General features: G+C 53.2%; 1 protein-coding gene across 2 annotated transcripts in view; it reads left to right on the forward strand.

Moving 5' to 3' along the window:
• Positions 1–17,290, forward strand: part of CUX2 (cut like homeobox 2) — a 219,988-nt gene that overhangs the window by 170,122 nt on the left and 32,576 nt on the right. For both annotated transcript variants that reach the window (XM_028528014.2, XM_036014935.1), the window contains exon 5: positions 15,226–15,360. In XM_028528014.2, coding sequence (XP_028383815.1) covers positions 15,226–15,360 — 135 coding nt within the window. The remainder of the gene's footprint in view (positions 1–15,225; positions 15,361–17,290) is intronic.

Here is a 17,290-nt window from a genome sequence, read left to right on the forward strand (position 1 = left end):
CCGGGAGGGGCCCGTCTGCCAGGACGGCACCCTCACCCTCTCGCAAGTTCTTCCTCGAAGCTGCAGGGGCCGGTGCTGCGGGCGTCGACTGGGGCCGAGGGTTTACGAAGAGGGCAGTGTACTTGAAATAAAAGCTGTCCGTGGGATCTTTGTACTGAGGATGGGGAAGTTGCTTGTTCCATCTGTCTTGAGCAACTTGAGAAGGTTGAATAGTGTCCTCCCAGAATCTGTGTCTACCCTGAACCTCAGAATGTCACCTTATTTGGAAACAGGGTCTTTGCAGGTGTGATTAGTGAAGGGTCTTGAGATGAGGTCATCCCGGATTCAGGACTGGTTTGCGGCCACAGCACTTCTGTGTCTGCCTGTCTTCACCTGGCCTTCTGCTGCCTCACCTCTGTGTCCCATACCTCCCCTTCCTTTCTCTAATAAGGATTTGGGGTCACTGGATTTGGGGCCCAACAAATAGTCCAGGATGATTTCATCGCAAGATCTTTAACTTCATTACATCTGCAAAGACCCTTTGTCCAAGTATGGTCACATTCACAGGGGCCAGGGATTGGGACTTGGCGGGTGTTTGGGAGCCACCGTTCAGCCCACTAGAGGCATCTGCATCCTTGGATGCTCTCTGCCCGGCCCTGTGCTCTGCCCTGATTCTGTACTCTCAGGAGGGCAGCACCGCCACTCGGGCTTTCTCAACGAGAACGCTTTGGCGGTGAGAATGGCTGGAGCTGGACAGCACAGCCCTCAGGGCCCTGAGCATCCCCTCCCCTCACCCCCGGATGGTGTGCCCTGCGGCATGAGACTGAACCGGCCTTGTGTCTGCAGCCCGGTCATTACCCTGAGGAGCACACCACGCACGTATCTGAGAGGCCCTATAGTCTCTCCACCCTCACTAGAGCTATTTGGAAAAATATACTCTTATTTCCCACTCTTTTCAGTCTCTCAATACTCACAGTCTTGGCAACAAATGACATTGGAGAGTGCTCAGTTACAGACTCCGAACTCACCTCCTTGGAGTCCTCACGCCAGGCTCCGTCCCTGGGCGCCGTAGAGCCCGACCCGTAGCACCAGGGGGCAGCGCTGATGGGGGCTTGTTTCCAGGCTTAGGGCCAGGCCCTGGGTGGAATCCCGCCTGTCCCACTTACTCACTGGGTGACTGCAGATGAATTAACCTGCCTCATGTGGTTTGGGGAGGCTTCTGTGTGCCTGGCACACGGTGGTACTTGGCTACCTGTCATTACTGTCACGATCATATATGTGTCTGGCTTCCCTAGGAGAAGTAAGGTTCTCCAAGCCTGGGACTGAGTCCTATCAAGTTTGTATACCCAGAACCCCATACACAGTCAGCACCTAATAACTGTTCGGTGAGTGAATTAGAAATACGACTCAGCTACAGGAAGGGGAGGAAGAGCCGTTTGAACAAAAAGGTACTTTTTCAACTAGAGCCCTCTTCCTGCCACGTGTTTATTGACCCAGATAGCATTTACTGAGCGCCTACTGTGTGCCTGGCACTCACTAGAACTGGAACATGACATGAACCCACTGGTGCAGACAAGGGCCCGGCCCTCAGGGAGCTTGCATTGTGGCAACAGAGGTCACCAGATTGTCACTCACTTAACCAACTTGTTGTCAGAAACCTAAGGGAACACCAGTGGTTCTAGGCAGTGAGGAGGGGGTTACAACCTCCACTTGGAAAAGAGACATTGTTTGGGGGTTCACTAGGAGACCCTCATTTTTCTGGGTAAGGCTATTAACAATCACAGGGCGGCCAGGACTGCAGTGCCAGCCAGGGGCCTCGAGAGCTCCCAAGACAGGCAGGAACTTTCCAGAAGGTCCTTGTGCCCTCCTGCCCTCTCCCCAAAGGTTCCAAGCCTGGTGCTGACTCCACACATCTGATTGCCTAACCCCCTCCCTGGAAATGGGGGGGGGGAACGTATGTCCCCAGCTGTCACCGAGTGAGAGAACGAGGAGCCTTAACTGATGGAGACGCACCGTGCGAACAGCCCCTTTAGGGGCTCTAATTCATTCTGAGACATTTAAGAATAACAAAATGTTTTAATGATTTCTTGGGGGAATTAGGAAGACATATTTTTGTTCTCATTAAATTTTATCCTCAGACACAAGAACCAAATGTCAGATGTGTTTTTGGTGCTCAGAGCTCCCCGGCTCGCTGTCTTCCCCACACGCGCGGCCCCACCCCCTCCATAAAAATAACACTCCTGGAAAATCTGCCAGGATGCACTCTCCTGTTTTTATATTTCTTGACAGGCAAATTATTTGTCAGAACCCTCCCCCCCACCTCCAGAGCCACACAAGTCCTGATTCAACATTTCTGTTTTGAATGACTGCTGCCAACACAAATCTTTGGCAGCGCGTGCGATGCAGCGTGATTGCTCAGCAAGTATTTTGATAAGTGTGCAGCCTGGATGTCTGTAATTACGAAAGAAAACCGTAAATCTTGTGGATATTGTTCACACAGATGTGGCGTGAAGTGAGAAAAAAAGCAGTAAAACGTGTTAAAAGCATAATTAATGTCATTGTTGTGGAAGATGATTTGATTTAAACCTTTCTGACTTCCGTGTCGGTGACGGCTGATTTCTTCCTCGCGTGCGTGGAGTCACTCGGTGCCGACCCAAGCTCCAGCAAGCTGACTCGTTAACCAAGTGATTAGTGTAAAAGGAAATAAAGAAAAGAAAAGGAAAAAAAATCAAAACGAGCAGAGAGCGGTGAAGGGGCAGGCTGGAGGAACGTTGCTGAAGAGGTGAGACGAGAGAGGCGAGCGCCCCGAAACGCTCCTCTGCTTCGCGCTGGTTTTCTAAAAGCTGAGGCAGGAGACCGCAAGTCCTGGCAGGCATTTCTCTCCCCCCTCCTCCTCCTCCTCTCAGGAGGGAGGAGGCCGCTCCACTCAGGTGCTGGAGCTCGGGGGCAGGCACAGCTGCTGGGCCGTCAGTTTGGTGTTTTTTTGCTGTGTGACCCTGGGCAGGGGCCTGAACCTCTCTGAGCTCCGGGTTCTGTGTCTTTAGCAGAGGGACAATAATAGAACCTACTCGTAAGGTGACCTGAGGATTTGATAGGCTGTGCCAGAACGCGTTTGGAGGGTTTGGTGATCAGCGGCCCATCGCACAGCTGACATCAGGGTGTAGGTTACAGGGTCGCAAGCGTCTGCATTGGTTTCACATGGTTCCAACCGTCGGGAAGGGTGTGAAGGGAGCGGTTTAGCCAGCAGGGTTAGTGAGGCTGTGGAATAGGAAAATGCATTATGATGTATAAGGTTTTTAAAATTTTCTCTTCAATTATAAAAGTTGCCTATGCACACTATCAAATTCAGAAAATACAGAAAGTAGAAAGAAGAATGAAAACTACCCATAGAAAAGCAGTGGGAATATTCTGTTGTTTTCTTTCTGGTCCTTCCCTCATGTACTGTTTCAGAACAGCCCTGTATGCTGCACGTACCATTTTGCATCCCTTCCCTTCCCCCAGCGTGAGCATCCGTGTTTCCGTGCCATTGAAAATCCTGAGTAATTTCGGTTCGTTGTGTGTGACACTCTTTTGTGTAGCTGTTGTGTAAGTTGAAAACACAACCTAACGGTACTGTGCTATATAGTTCACAGGACAAGGAGGAAAACTCGGGAGGGAAACAACATTGTAGCCGTGTACTGGCCACAAGCTCAGGATCAGCGGCCAGGAAGAATACGAATTTCTTCTCTTTGATTGGTTTTGCACTCATTTATTTATCAGTTACACTAAATATCTTCTTGTATGTTTCAAGCCACTCATATTTTATTCTTCTGTAAATCACTAGTTCCTGTACCCTTAGTCCGTTTTTCTATCAGAGAGGTCTGATTTGTAGATGCTCATCATATGGTAGGAATGTTAACCTCCATCCTGCTAAATGTGTTTTCTGTATTCTCCCCTGGTTTGCCTTTTGTTTCTTAACTTTGTTTACAGCGTCTCTTGTAGACGTTACATAGCAGGCATTCAAAATATGTTTGTAAAAAGTAAGGAATTTTACTTTGCTTTATGATTTCTGGATTTCATGCTGTATTCTAAAACCCTCTTCTCAGCTCAAAGTCATAGGTTTATTTAGTACTTTTGTGATTTTAATGTTTAAAAATCTGAATCTTTGAACCGTCAGAAATATACATTAGTATATATAGTAGTGAGGGAGATTAAGAATTGGCTTTGTGTTTGTCCCAAATGACTAGTTCTACCGCCATCTAGTGGATAAACCGCCTTCACAGGTCAATATACTGAAATAAGGGTTTCAGTATAAGAAGAAATTGTCTCTGCCTGTCCTCACCTCCCTCCCGCCTTTGCCCTCTGCTCGATTGGGACTGTAGGGGTCAGGAGAGCACCGAAGGGTAACATAAGAGTATTTAAGCCATAAAAAGGAAAAGCTTAGGGATGGCAGACTTTCCCAAAGGTGGAAGATAACTTTAGAAGGCAGCGCCCCACCTTTTCCTGTGACGCCCTTGCCCGTGCCCTTTCCTCTGTCACACCCTTTCCCTGTGCCCTTTCTTCTGTCAGCAGTACCCCTTCCCTGTGGCGCCTGTCGAAATTTCTCTGCTCCTGCTAAATATGAGCTGGAAGAGGGTTAAAGCAAAGCATCTGGCATTCTGGTACCCAGTAGGTGCTCCGTACACAGCCATTCCCTTTGAGAAGGGAGGACTGGCATTTCAGCTACAGCTATTCATCAGCTTATTCTCTGAGCACCTACTATGTGCAGTGAGCCCTGTGGACAACCAGAACACACAGCAGAAGAAGGGCTCCAAGGAGGGATGGCTGGAGGAGAGTCTCGGAAGAGGTGGGTCTTTGAAGTGGGTTTCAGGCTTGGGCCACCATCCTTGTGGGACTCTTTCCAGGGTGGTGCCTGCATGTTGGTCAGCGTACTCAGTCCCTTCCAGAAACAAGCTCACTGATACCCTCAGCCCCCTGAAGGTAGGTGCGGCCATCCTGCCTGCACTGTGCAGCTGAGGAAATGCAGGCTCAGAGGGGCCAAGCCACTTGTCCAAGGTGACACAGCAGAGAGAGGTTGTGAAGCCTGAATCTAGACCCCTGGCTCCTAACCCATAAGCAGGGTTAATTTAAAAATCGGAAGGATTTGGAAAAATACATTCGAGGCTTGAGCTCTAATGAGTGAAAGCCAGCTGATGGTCTTTGCTGCCAGTGTGTTGAGAGGTTCTGAGCTGAGAGGATGAGCTGAAATGTGGATGTGTTACCCAGGGGAGCCCAAGTCACCCTCACTAGCCAAGGTCCTGGTCCTCCTGGCCAGGGCCCCAAAGCCTCGACCTCAGAGGGGTAATTTGGTTGTGGGGAGACAGTCACAGAGCTTCAGATGTGGGGGCAGAGCGAAGCCAGGAGGGGCACCGGCAGGACTGCAGGTGAGGCGCCCTGCTGCAAGTGGGGCCACGCCCCGTCCTGCCATCTGGCTTCCCAGAACACACTTGGCTTCTCGGGGCTTCTGTTTCCCTACTTGTAAAACACGGACAACGATCTCACCTAATTATAGGCCTGTAGGGTGGGTTCGGTGAGAAGGGGGAACACCTAGCTTGGTGCCGGGCACAGAGGAGCAGCCCCGTGCGGTTCATTCAGCAGCTACTGAGGGCCTGCTCTTTGCCAGCCGCTCTGCTCAGCACATCGCAGGCACCACACGGAGCAGAGCAGACGCGGGCCCTGCCCACCTGGAGCTCCCTGTGCAGCTCCATACGTGGGAACTTCACTTTCATTGCAGTGGGCGTGGCTTTGCATGCTGACCTTGAGTAACTGTCCTGACCTCTCTGAGCCTCTGATTCCCCTTCTGGAAAAGCACACCTACCTCCTGGTACCCCTAGGAGGACTCAGTGAGGTGGGGAGTGTAAAGTCCTCCGCTGAGTGTCTGGCACATAGTAAATGCTCAGTAAACAGTGGCTGTCATTGTTATTGCTGGTGTTGTTATTACCATCACCACCCAGTGCCAAGAAGGAAGACCCTCTTCAGCCTCTCCATCCATTCTTAAGCCAGGAGACCCCATGAAGCAGCCACCCTGGCAGTGGAGGGAAGCAAGGGTGGGCGGGCATAGAGCTCACAGCTGTGCATAAGGGACCCACACCCCATCTGCTATCAGAAAATTGAGATGAAAGGATCAAAGTTATCCTCACTGCCACCTCCATCAGTAGCCTGAGCCCCCCACCCACACAGGAGCCCAGAGCCGGGGCCCAGATGGGAGACAGCTTCTGTCTCTAAGTATTTTGGAGGGACGCATGCATACTTCTGCATATATGTGTTTCTAAACAGCCTCTCGGACAGCTTTCACGGTTCCAGCTTTCCTAAAAAAGCTCTGAATGCCACTTTCCTTCAGATGGACACAGTGGGAGGAATGAGACAGCTTCTCTTAGATTCCTGACTCCCCGCCCCCCACCAAAACCCTGTAGACGCTTAAAAAAAAAACACCAACAGCCTGAGCTATTGATGAAAGATGGAGTAGATGGTGTTTCACCCATCTGATCCGACCGTGCCTTTGGAAAGCCTGGTGTGGTATTAAAATACTATAAATTTGTTAACAGCATTCTCTAGGGGTTTAGATCCAGTGTAACCAAAATGAATTAGTCATTTTATTAGGCAGTTTATGCATAAAGAGCAGGCTGACGGCTGTAAGACAAAGGCACTCTGCCTCCCGACGATGTTCCCCCTCCTTGCACGCCTCGCAGGACCTGCCACCTCGGATGGTTCCTATTTGATCTCCCGTGTCTGCCAGCGTGCTCAGTTAATTCAAGCGATTTGTGGCAGTCAGACACTTCTGATTTGGGGTCCCCTGTTTTGGGAGGCTTTATTAAGCCTGATCTGATTCCCCATGCCACTGCCTTCGGCTGTATATTGACTGTGAGTTGCGAGAGTGAAGGGAGGGAAGTGTAAGTGCCCCCCATGGCTCTGGGCAGCTGCAGGTCTCGGCTGAAAGGGTTCCGGTGGAAATGCTGAGCCCTGCAGAAACCTGGGCTCCCTGGCTCCGGACGAGCCGTGGCAGGGGTGTTCTGTCACTTCTGACACCAGGATATGAGGCTTGCCAGACCCTGGGAGGTTTGGAAGGGGCACACAGGCCACTTTGGAGATTGGGGACTCCACAGGACCCAGCACTTCCCCAAATGGGTCACATGTCATAGGGAGCAGCTGTGGTGTACCTGGCATGACACTGAACACAGCATGTGCCTGGTGTCACCTTTCTGCTTCCCTCCAGGCGATGTCTCGGTCGGGTGCTGAAGTGTCTGAAACACCTGTGCGTCTCCCCTTTTAACCAAAGGAGAGCTGGCCTTGGGTTCAAGGTCTTGGGCAGGCAACAGTGTCTAACTAGAACTTAATAACATCAGTTTCGTTGTTTTGGTTTTTTTCTTTGTGCTTATTTTTAGGGTTAAAGTACTTCTATTTATGATACAGAACACCAATTATCTATTTACAATAGTGAAACAAAGTATTTCTTTAAAGTATATTTAAGTTAAAAACATTGAGTCACGTAAGGACACACGTTCAGTTGGTCATCTTTCAGAAGCAGGTAGATGCGGCAGAAGTTGTGACGTGCGATTGCCTGCACCTGGAGTCTGGGTCGCACTGGGTTCGGATCCAGATCCAGCTCTTGCCTTTTTCTAGCGCAGTGACCTTGAGCAAGGGGCTTCCCTTTGCGGGGCCTCATTTTTCTTGTCTGCCCCAGGCTTGTGGGTATGGGGGCCGCTTCTGTACCAGGATGGGTGGGCGCTGGACTTGGGAGATGAAAGCCAGAAATGGGGTCGGGAGGGCCAGAGCTGGCTCTGAACCCTGCCCCGAGCCTTGGCAGCTGCGCTCGGATGAGCCTGCCTGAAGGGCAGGTGGAGCTTCCCCAGAAGCCCCCGGCCCTCGTCTGTGAGATGGATCGGGTGTCCTGAAGAGTGAGCTAAGCCGTGTCTCTGGGACAGTGACTCAGGAGGGTCTGCCACCCGCCTTGGTCTGACGGGGCTGTTATCCTAGTGTTTCCTGTGTCTGGGTTATTCTCTCTCACGCCCCTGCTGGCTTCTCATCTCCTCGGGACTCTGCTCCAACACTCCCGCTTCGCAAGGCCTTCCCGGGCCAGGCTGTCTCGGCACCATCCCCCCAAACACACACACCTCAGGCCACTGTCCCCCCAACCCTGCTTTCTTCTTCTCAGCGCCCCCACTGCCACCGGTCTCTCTGTCCTTTGCCCGCCTCTCCCCTTTAGAGCGCCGGCCCCAGGAAGGCAGCGGCTTCCTTACTCGCTGCTGTGTCTCCAGGGCCCGGGGGCTCCCCGCACACCCAGTGCTCAGGCAGCATTAGCAACTGAAAAAATCGTGCCCAACACAGAGTAGGTGCTCGATAAAAATGTATTGATATAATAAATGGCTGTATTAGAGGCTGCATTAGTTTCCTATTGCTGCTGTAACAAACTGCCACAAACTTAGTAGCTTAAAGCAACACACATTAATTACCTTACAGTTCCAGGGGCCAAGAGTCCGAAACAGATCTCACTGCACTAGCATCACAGCGTCAGCAGGACTGTGCTCCTTCTGGAGACTCTGGGGGATCCATTTTCTACGCTTTTCCAGTTCCTAAAGGCCACTCCCATTTCTTGGTTCTGGCCCCTTCCTGCCCCTTCAAAGCTACACAGCATCGTCAGTCTCCAACTCTAACCACCTTCCACCTGCAGCTCAGTTCCCTTTTGCATGTAACATAACATGTTCACGAGTTCTGAGAGTTAGGAGGGGCCATCTTGGGGGGCATTATTCTGCCCCCAACAGAGACACCCCAAGGGAGGACTGAGGATTGAAAGCAAGATTTCCCCAGGCCCTCCCCCCACAACCATCAGGTTCTCTGAGAAACCTCTTCCAAACAGCTTAAAGATCTTTTGTCATTTCTCTCTCTTTCAATTTGCGTTTGTAAGAGCAGCCAGTGACATTTAGCTGATGCATCGAATAACACCATTAGACAAGGTAAGAGAGAGCCCTTGGATTTGCCAGCCACCGAGCATTTTACCTACGTATAATTTGGTAGAATCTTCCAGCCTTCCAGATGCTAGTAATTGTTTTTTTTTCCTGACCCAACCCAAACAGTGTAGCTCAGGGCTCTGTGAATTTCTTCCAGATGGGGGAGGTAGGAGAAGTGAGTTTGCCCATGCCGTGTAAGGGCTGGGAATTCCACCCTGTGTGCCTGGGAGTGGGGGGATAAAGAGTAGAAAGTACCCAGAGAAGTAAGTGATTGCTCGGCACTTTGCAGAGCAGGGACCCTACACAACCCACAGCCTCATTCCTCAGGAGCTGAAGAGGATGAAAATGCAGGAAGACCAGAGCCCAGAACCTGCTACTTCCTCTTATGAAACAGGCTCGTCTCCCTGAACAACAGGTGAAATGGGCGCAGCAGGAGGGCAGCGGGCTAGATTCGAGGGTGGACTTCCTTCCTATGAGATTTGGCAGCTCTTCAGTCCTACGTTTTTCACAGTTTGTACCCAGTCAGTTACCACGTGTTATGGGTTGAGTTGTGTCTCCCCTGGTACCTGTGAATGTGACTTTATTTGGAAATAGGGTCTTTGCAAATGTAATTAATTAAGAGGAGGTCACTAGGGTGGACCCTAATCCAGTATGACTGGAGTCCCTATAAGAAGAAGAAAGAGAGACACAGAGAGAAGGCCCTGTGACGACAGAGGCAGACATTGAGTGACGCCGCTACAAGCCACGGATGCCAGCAACACCCAGAGCCAGGAGAGAAGCATGGAGCAGACGGGAGCATGGCTCTGCCAGCACCTTGACTTTGGATGTCTGGCTTCCAGAGCACAGGGTATGGGTTTTCTGGTGCTGCTGGGGCTGCCGTACCAAGCCACCACAACCTGGTGACTTAAAACGATGGAAACTCATTCTGTCAGTTCTGGAGCCTGGAAGCCCCAAACCAAGGCGTTGGCAGGGCTGGTTCCTGCCTGGAGCTCTGAGGGAGAATCTGTTCCATCTGATGTTCCGAGAGGCAAAAGAGCAGTCCCGTGTTGGTGTGGGGCCTCTGGAAGCACACGGACACCAAGAGAGCCCTGCGGTGCAAGAGATGCATTGCGGGGGGCGCCCGTGAAGGGTGAAGGGAAGGAGACAAGGCAGGAGAGCCTTCAGATGGGGATGTGGGTCTGACACCTGGGAAGGAGCGGGAGGAGGGAGGGAGGGAGGGGTAGGAGGAGCGCAGCCAACAGTGCCACTCTGAGAAAGCTTTAACCAGGCGGACAGGAAGCCCCAAGCAGTCTGCTCAGGCTCCCATAACAAACCGCCATGGACGGGGGCAGGGGAGCTCGAGCAACAGAAATGTACTTCCCCTGCTCTGGAGGCTGGAAGTCCAGGGTCCAGGTACCAGCAGGTTGGTTTCCGGCGAGAGCCCTCTTCCCGGCGTGCAGGTGGCTGCCTTCTCGCTGTGTCCTCACGTGGCCTTTTCTCTGTGCACAGAGAGTGAACTCTGGTGTCTCTTCCCATTCTTATAAAGACACCAGTGCCATCAGAGGACGATCCCCCCCACCCTGCCTCGACCACAGGAGTCAGGGGTTCGACTTACGGATTTCGGGGGACACGATTCAGTCCATTACAGAGGGGTTGCCCATGCCAGCGTTGGCAGGAATGACCCTGCTGCCTCTCAGGCTCTGTCATCGGCTGGGAGCAGCCCAGGCGAGTGTGGCCTTCGAGCGAGCACAGGAACGGAGGGAGGGAAGGAAAAGAAAGGTAGATCCATTGTGCAAAAGTCACCAGAAGAATGACATCACAGATAGGAGGGAAGATAAATATGAAATCTGGGAAATAAGAATACTCAGAGTTTTTTACTTCATAGAATATGTTTGTATTTCTTTGAATACTCTTCTAGAAAAAGGGTACTCAAGTATAAGGTAACCACTGTGAGGCGGCGCTGCAGTGGGTCTGAACGTGCAGCACCTCGGGACACACCGTCACCACCTTCTCACGGGAGGCTCTCTCAAGAAGGAAGAGCTGGGCGGCACGTCCCGCTGCTGCCACACGGAGTAAGAAAGCGAGGGCACGCAGCCCGGGACCTGCTGGTGCCGGCCGGCCGTCGTGGGGCTCGGTGCGCTCCTGCAGCCTCCGCACAGCCCCGGGCATCAGTGCCCCTCCTCTGGGTGAACTGGAGCCTCAGGGGACCTCAGCGACTCCCTGGAGGTGTCACTGCCAGGCCGCCCACCCCTTTATCTGAGGGCGGCTTTGGGAATTTGGAAGACTTACAATGTTTGCACCTCTCTTGTCAAGTTCAGCTGTGAAGGCGTTTAATAATCGCCGTCCCTGAGCATCCGGCGCTAAGGGGCAGTCGCAGGGCCGAAACGCTCATTTCAGTAGGACTCTACCTTTATCTGGTGACACGCAGTGTTGACTGTGTGCCCCGATACACTCGCAATAGGAATTTGAGCCCAGAGCTCAGAGAGGTCTGGTGCTTTGTCCAGGGTAACACAGCAAGCCAGTGGCAAGGCGGAGAACAGAGCCCTCAGTCTCATGCTCCTGGCCTAACATAAGAAATCGCCCATGCCCCCCCTCAAGGCAGCTTGGCCCACAGCTGTCACCTAGGTTCGAATCCCACCTTGGCCACTTCTGAGCGAGGTGGCCTTGGGCACATGGCCTCTCTTCTCTGGGCCTTCATTTCCTGTCTGAAAAACAGAGACCGCAGCATCTACCTTACCCGGCTTTACCTTCACACACTCCCTGTGCCTCAGTTTCCCCATCTGTACAACAGGGACACGAGAACACTTACCTCACAGTGTTGTGGTGAAGAATGAATGAATTCTGAAATGTTTAAAGTGCTTTGGCTGTTAGGATTTGTCGTAGCCTGACTGGCCGAATCATGGACCCCTCCCCCTGCCGCTCTCTCCCTCCAGCTGGGGAGCCAGGAGCCGTGTAGTGTGGGAAGAAGAGGCCCAAGGGTGGTGATCTCAGCTCTGCTACCAACGTGCGGGCAGACTTCCGGAACGTCAGCGGACCCCACTTTTCCCCACAGTGCACTGGGGCGAGGAGTCAGCGTGATGGGCCCCTCCCTGTGGTGACTTTCTGAGCCGGAGCCTTTGGGTCCCAGAGTAGCGGTCCAAGCAGGACTGCCGGATTCTGGAGCTCCCAGGGACCGATGAGAGTTTATGAGGCTAGACCCTGTCCCAAGATGCCACGGAGGTCACCACGTGGACAGCCGGCCCAGAACACCACGAGACCAGGCTGCCGCCTCCTCTCAGCAGTGGACACTTGGCAAGCCCGGCTGTGCCCCTCGCACTGCGCACACCTCTGTACATGTTCTCTCCCTCGTCCTCGCAACCACACTCTCCGTGTGCAGCCCCGTCCTGCAGGCGAGAAGGTAAAGGTTCTGAGAGGTTAACTGTCCAAAGTTCCCTAAATTATACTGCCTCTCTCAGTGTCTTTCTAAATCTTCCAAGTAGGCAGTGTTCTACTTTTCTCATTTTATAAGTAGGGAAACTAAGGCTCAAGGCCCCAAGGGATTGGACCCAGAGCCTGACCTGCGCTTCCGAGAGCTGAACCACCCTGTTCTGCCCCGTACCAGCAAGCGGAGGGGAAAGACAGAGCCTCGGAACCCACCGAACCTGCGCTGAGCCTCTGCCCAGCGCCACTGCTCCAGCCTCTCCAGGGGCCACCTGAGGTCAGCCTCCTCTGGACGGGGTGCACAGGCAGCACCAGGTGACCTTCAGGGCCTCCGAGCAGAACACGGCGTCACTCCCCACCCCGGGAATGGCGTCAGTGGCGTCGTCCGTCACCCGAGTGCACCCCAGCCTGGCCGGCCAGCACTCGAACCGCAGCGGCTCTTCCCCTCCACCTCGGAGCCAGAGCGAGCCCTCCGCGGCTGCTGGGAGCAGCGCCCTCCCGTGTTTGTCTGACTCCCCTGACCCTGGCAAGCGCCCGCTGCCTTTTTCTCCTTTTCTCAAAAACCAGAACACAATAGGAAGCGTTTCCTTGAACTTATTAAAAAATCCAGACTTGTAAATTAATTTGTCCGTGTTGTACAAAGGCAGTGCAGATGAACTCATTAGCATGCACACAACAAATAATTATAGATGAATTTTTAGCTGGCCTGCCTAATGCGCTCACTGGGTTAATTATGTCAATGTATAATTACATCAGCCCGGGGAGACATAATGGCATACCCCGCTGAGCAGGCCCTGCCTAATGACGGGGCGTGGGGGAGCGCTGACAGAGGAAGGCAGCGGCCTTCCCGCGCACCTGCTTACCTCGGCACAAACGCCCATTGTCCGAGCCTCCCGCCACCTCAGCAGACAGGTGGTAGCAGAGGGACCTTGTTCCAGCCGGACCTGAAGGCCCTGTGCATGGGCACTATCCCATTTCTTTCATCAGCGAATACTTATTAGGTTGGACTGTGTGTCCACCCACAAGGGGTCCAGCAAGTGAACAAAACCAGATAAGGTCCTGTGCCTGCCCTGTTGTGGGTTTCGGCCAAGCGTGCTTTAGTTAGGTGGACTTGTGCTCAATGACAATTATAAGTATGACGAATGCTGTGGTAAAAAGGTGTCGGCAGCTGGGAGAACTCTCATGGAGAACTAAGTGTTCAAGGAAGGCTTCCTGGAAGAAATGGCATTTGAGGGGAAAAGACGAGGAAGCATTGACTAGCTGAAAGGGCTGGGGGAGGGCAAAGTGTTCTGGCAGAGGTTCCTGCCCATATGAGAGCTCCAGGGTGGGAAGGTGCCTGTGAGGGACTGAGGGAAGAAAGTCAGTGTGCCTGGAGCCCAGGAAGGCAGCAATAAGCGAGAGCTTCCATTTGTTCTGAGCTGACCAAGTGCTAGGCACCGTGTTGAGCACTTTACCTGAATCCTCATCACAGCCCCATGAGATGGGTACTTTGCCAGTGAGGCACAGAGGGTTAGAGTTTCTTGCCAAGGTCACACAGCAATCCCGAGAAGCAAGTCTGGATTAGACCAGGACCCAGGGGTCCATCTTCAAGGCCCCTGCTCCTCATCCTTCTACCCACCACTCCCCCGCCCCAGAGAGCAGTGGCCAAGCAGATGCTGGCAGGAGACGCCGGTGGAAGGAGCAGGAAGAGTGAGAGCTCAGTGCTTTTAAAGGGCTGAGGACCAGGGCAGGCCCCTTGACCTGGAGAGAGGAGGCCCTGGCTTCCCCAGGCCCCCGTGGGCACTCGCCCGTAGCTGCTGAGGTCAAAATGGTCGCACCACTAGGCATCAGAGAGAGGGAGTCAGACCCAAATCGCACCTCCACTCTTCAGCAAGTTACCTGGGTTTTTTGAGCCTCAGTTTCGTCATCCATGAAAGTGAGCTGGATGCAGGGCAGCCTCCAGGGGATGCTGGGAGCGTGATGGAACCTGTTTCCCGTGGGCAGGCTTTGTAACCAGGAAGATGCCACACCAGCCTGGGGTATTATATAGGTACTCTTCATGCCTGCCCAGGTGGGGAGCTGAGCAAAGGCACCTGGGAGAAGAGGTGCTGGATTCCAGATGTGAAGAAAGGACATGCTGGCCAGGTGATGGTGGCAGAGGGAGCAGGATTCCAGGCAGAAGGACCTGCATGCGCCTCAGTTTCTAGCTATTGGGAGGTGCGGAGGCGTCTAACGTTCAGGTGGGCATCTCCAGGATGCCCGTATTTAGTCAGCCCCGAGTGTCAAAAATGACTAGTCTGAGTCCACTGAGAAGCACCCAAGGATTCCATGGGCAGGGATGCTATTGGGGAAATGCGGGTGAAGGACAATGGGAGGGAGCTGGCAGAGCTCGGTGGGAGCGTCCAGACCCCGTGCAGCCTAAGGTGGAGTCCCGTGCCCGCAGAGCAGCCCCCCGTCCCCAGGAGCTGGTTTGTGTCCGTCTTCGCTGCCTGCGAGCCTTACCTGGAAAGGCTCGTGGAAAGGCTGTCCTCGGGCCGGTGGGTTTCAGAGCAGGGTCCGTGCCCTGTGGTTGGAGGCATGCAAGATACAGTCTCATGGCCACCCCAGATGGCATCGGAGAATCTGGAAAACGCAATTCTGGTGACAGTTACTGCAATGACTATTCCCAGCTGTGTAGGACACACGCACCCGTGGGGACGGCACACGTTCCCCGGAACCGGTGCCTGGAGAAGGCAGAAAGTCTGTGTTGCTTCCCTGAGTCATCAGCACGACTCCAGGGACCTCCTGTGGTTTGCCCCCCCAACCCCGGCCCCCCGTGGAGGGATCCGCCAGGTCCCACAGCTCAGCCTGGGCATCCCTCAACCCTCAGAGCCCCCACCACCCCTGTCCTCCTCTTTCTCTGCAGACCCCGTGCCTGTATTTGAGGCGACACGCAGCCTAGACGACAGGCTGCAGCCCCCCAGCTTCGACCCCAGTGGGCAGCCGCGGCGAGACCTCCACACTTCGTGGAAGAGGCACCCCGAGTTCCTCAGCCCTAAAGGTACTGACGAGGCCTTCACAGGATGTCCCTCATGAGCAGCTGGTCTGCGGATCTTGGGCAGCCAAACTCTGCCAGGGCAGGGGGTGCACAGGGAACTCGACTTTATCATTTTATTTTATTTTTTAAAGTTTTATTTATTTTTAAATAGAGGGGAAGGGAGGAAGAAAGAGAAGGAGAGAAACATCAACATGTGGTTGCCTCTTGTGCACCCCCTACTAGGGACCTGGCCCACAACCCAGGCATGTGCCCTGACTGGGAATCAAACTGGTGACTCTTTGGTCCACAGTCTGGCACTCAATCAACTGAGCCACACCAGCCAGGGCATTTTTTTTTAAAGGTCGACTTTATCATTTTAGATACCGGTGAGATAAGGCACACTTCCACTGCCGCAGACCTAGCCCAGATGCCAGAGGCTTCATATGTTTGAAGGGGAATGGCAAGGGGTTCTCTGCACAGTCACTCAGGGACTCGGCCTTGGTGGTCCTGCCCTCTGCAACATGTGACATCCAGTGCCACCATGAATGCTGACAACCGGCCGACAGGAAGAGACAGAATGTGGAGGGTCCTACCAACGTTTATGGGGTCCAGGCCTGTAAGTGGTGTACATATCACTTCCAGCCGCATCCCGCTGGTTAAAGCACAGTCCTGTGGCAATACCTGCTGCACAGGATGCTGGGAAATGTAGTCTGGCTGTGTGCCAGGAGGATGTGGTAAACACAGCACTGTCTCAGCCCCAGACGAGACAAGTCAAGAAACTCGCAGAACTGAACATGTGTTTAGGTGTGCATACAGTATGATTAAAATGTTTAAAAGCAAGAGAATGATGAACAAAGTTCGGATTGGTGGTTACCTGTGGTAGGTGACGTTGGAGGTCACTGTGGGCAGGGCAGCAAATAGGCACATACATGAAAGCTGTTGGTGACCTTCTAGTTCTATGCTCATCGAGCTGCAAGCCAGACACTGTCCTAGGCACTGGGGACACAGCCAGGCACAAACCAGACAAAAATCCCTTCCCTCGTGGTGCTGACCAGTAAGTTAATAGTAGGATTTCAGATGGTGAGAAAGGCTTTGCGGAAATAACGAGGCAGTGAAGAGGGGAACGGGTGTAGAGATACTGGTCTAAGGAATGAATGAGCAGGATTTACCTCGTGTCTGCAAGATTGCTCAGTCGTGAGTGAAAGCAGCCATAGGAATATGCGCGTGAGTGGGTGTGGCTGTGTTCCCATAAAACTTGACTTATCGAGCAGGTGGTGCGCCGATGGGGCCTGTGGGGAAGGTAAAATGGGCGGGGCCTGTCAAGTGAAAGCCGGGTGCAAAGTCACTGCTCAGGAAACGTCCACTCTCATGCAGCGCCCGCCTCACAGCTCCCTGCCTGCCCCCCACACACCCAGTGAGCACCGGCCGTGTGCCTGGTCCTGGAAAGGATCCCCTTGGGATTAAAATACAGTACTTTGCCAACTCTGTTCCTGTACCCGGAGTGCCCTTCCAGCCATTCCCCCCTGGCAAGCCAGGATTTGGCAGTTCTTTCCCAGCTCACATGGAGGCGCCTCTGAGGTTCCCAGCAAAACTGTCACTCCTGCCTTTGAGGTTCCTCTGGCATTGATATTCCCTCTATAAGAACAGTAGTCATCGGAACGGTTGCCCTTGGAGAGCATTTGCTGTGTGTCACGTGCCTTTCACACAGCGTCCCACTGTCTCCTGGTTCAGCCTGAGGTGTCGCTGGCCCCATTTTACAGATGGGGAAACTGAGTCACAAAGGCCAAGTGGGGATTCAGACCGATGGCTCCTGTCCTCAGCCCTGGGCTGCATCTCTCCTTGAGGACACGTGGTATTCTGTATTGTGATGGTCAAACCTTGTCTTTTTGTTCACTGCTATGACCTCAGCATCTGGAAAATTACTGTGTGTGTGTGTGTGTGTGTGTGCGCGCGC

This window comes from Phyllostomus discolor, chromosome 13 (genome assembly GCF_004126475.2).
Source record: "Phyllostomus discolor isolate MPI-MPIP mPhyDis1 chromosome 13, mPhyDis1.pri.v3, whole genome shotgun sequence".
NCBI classification, from domain to species: domain Eukaryota; kingdom Metazoa; phylum Chordata; class Mammalia; order Chiroptera; family Phyllostomidae; genus Phyllostomus; species Phyllostomus discolor.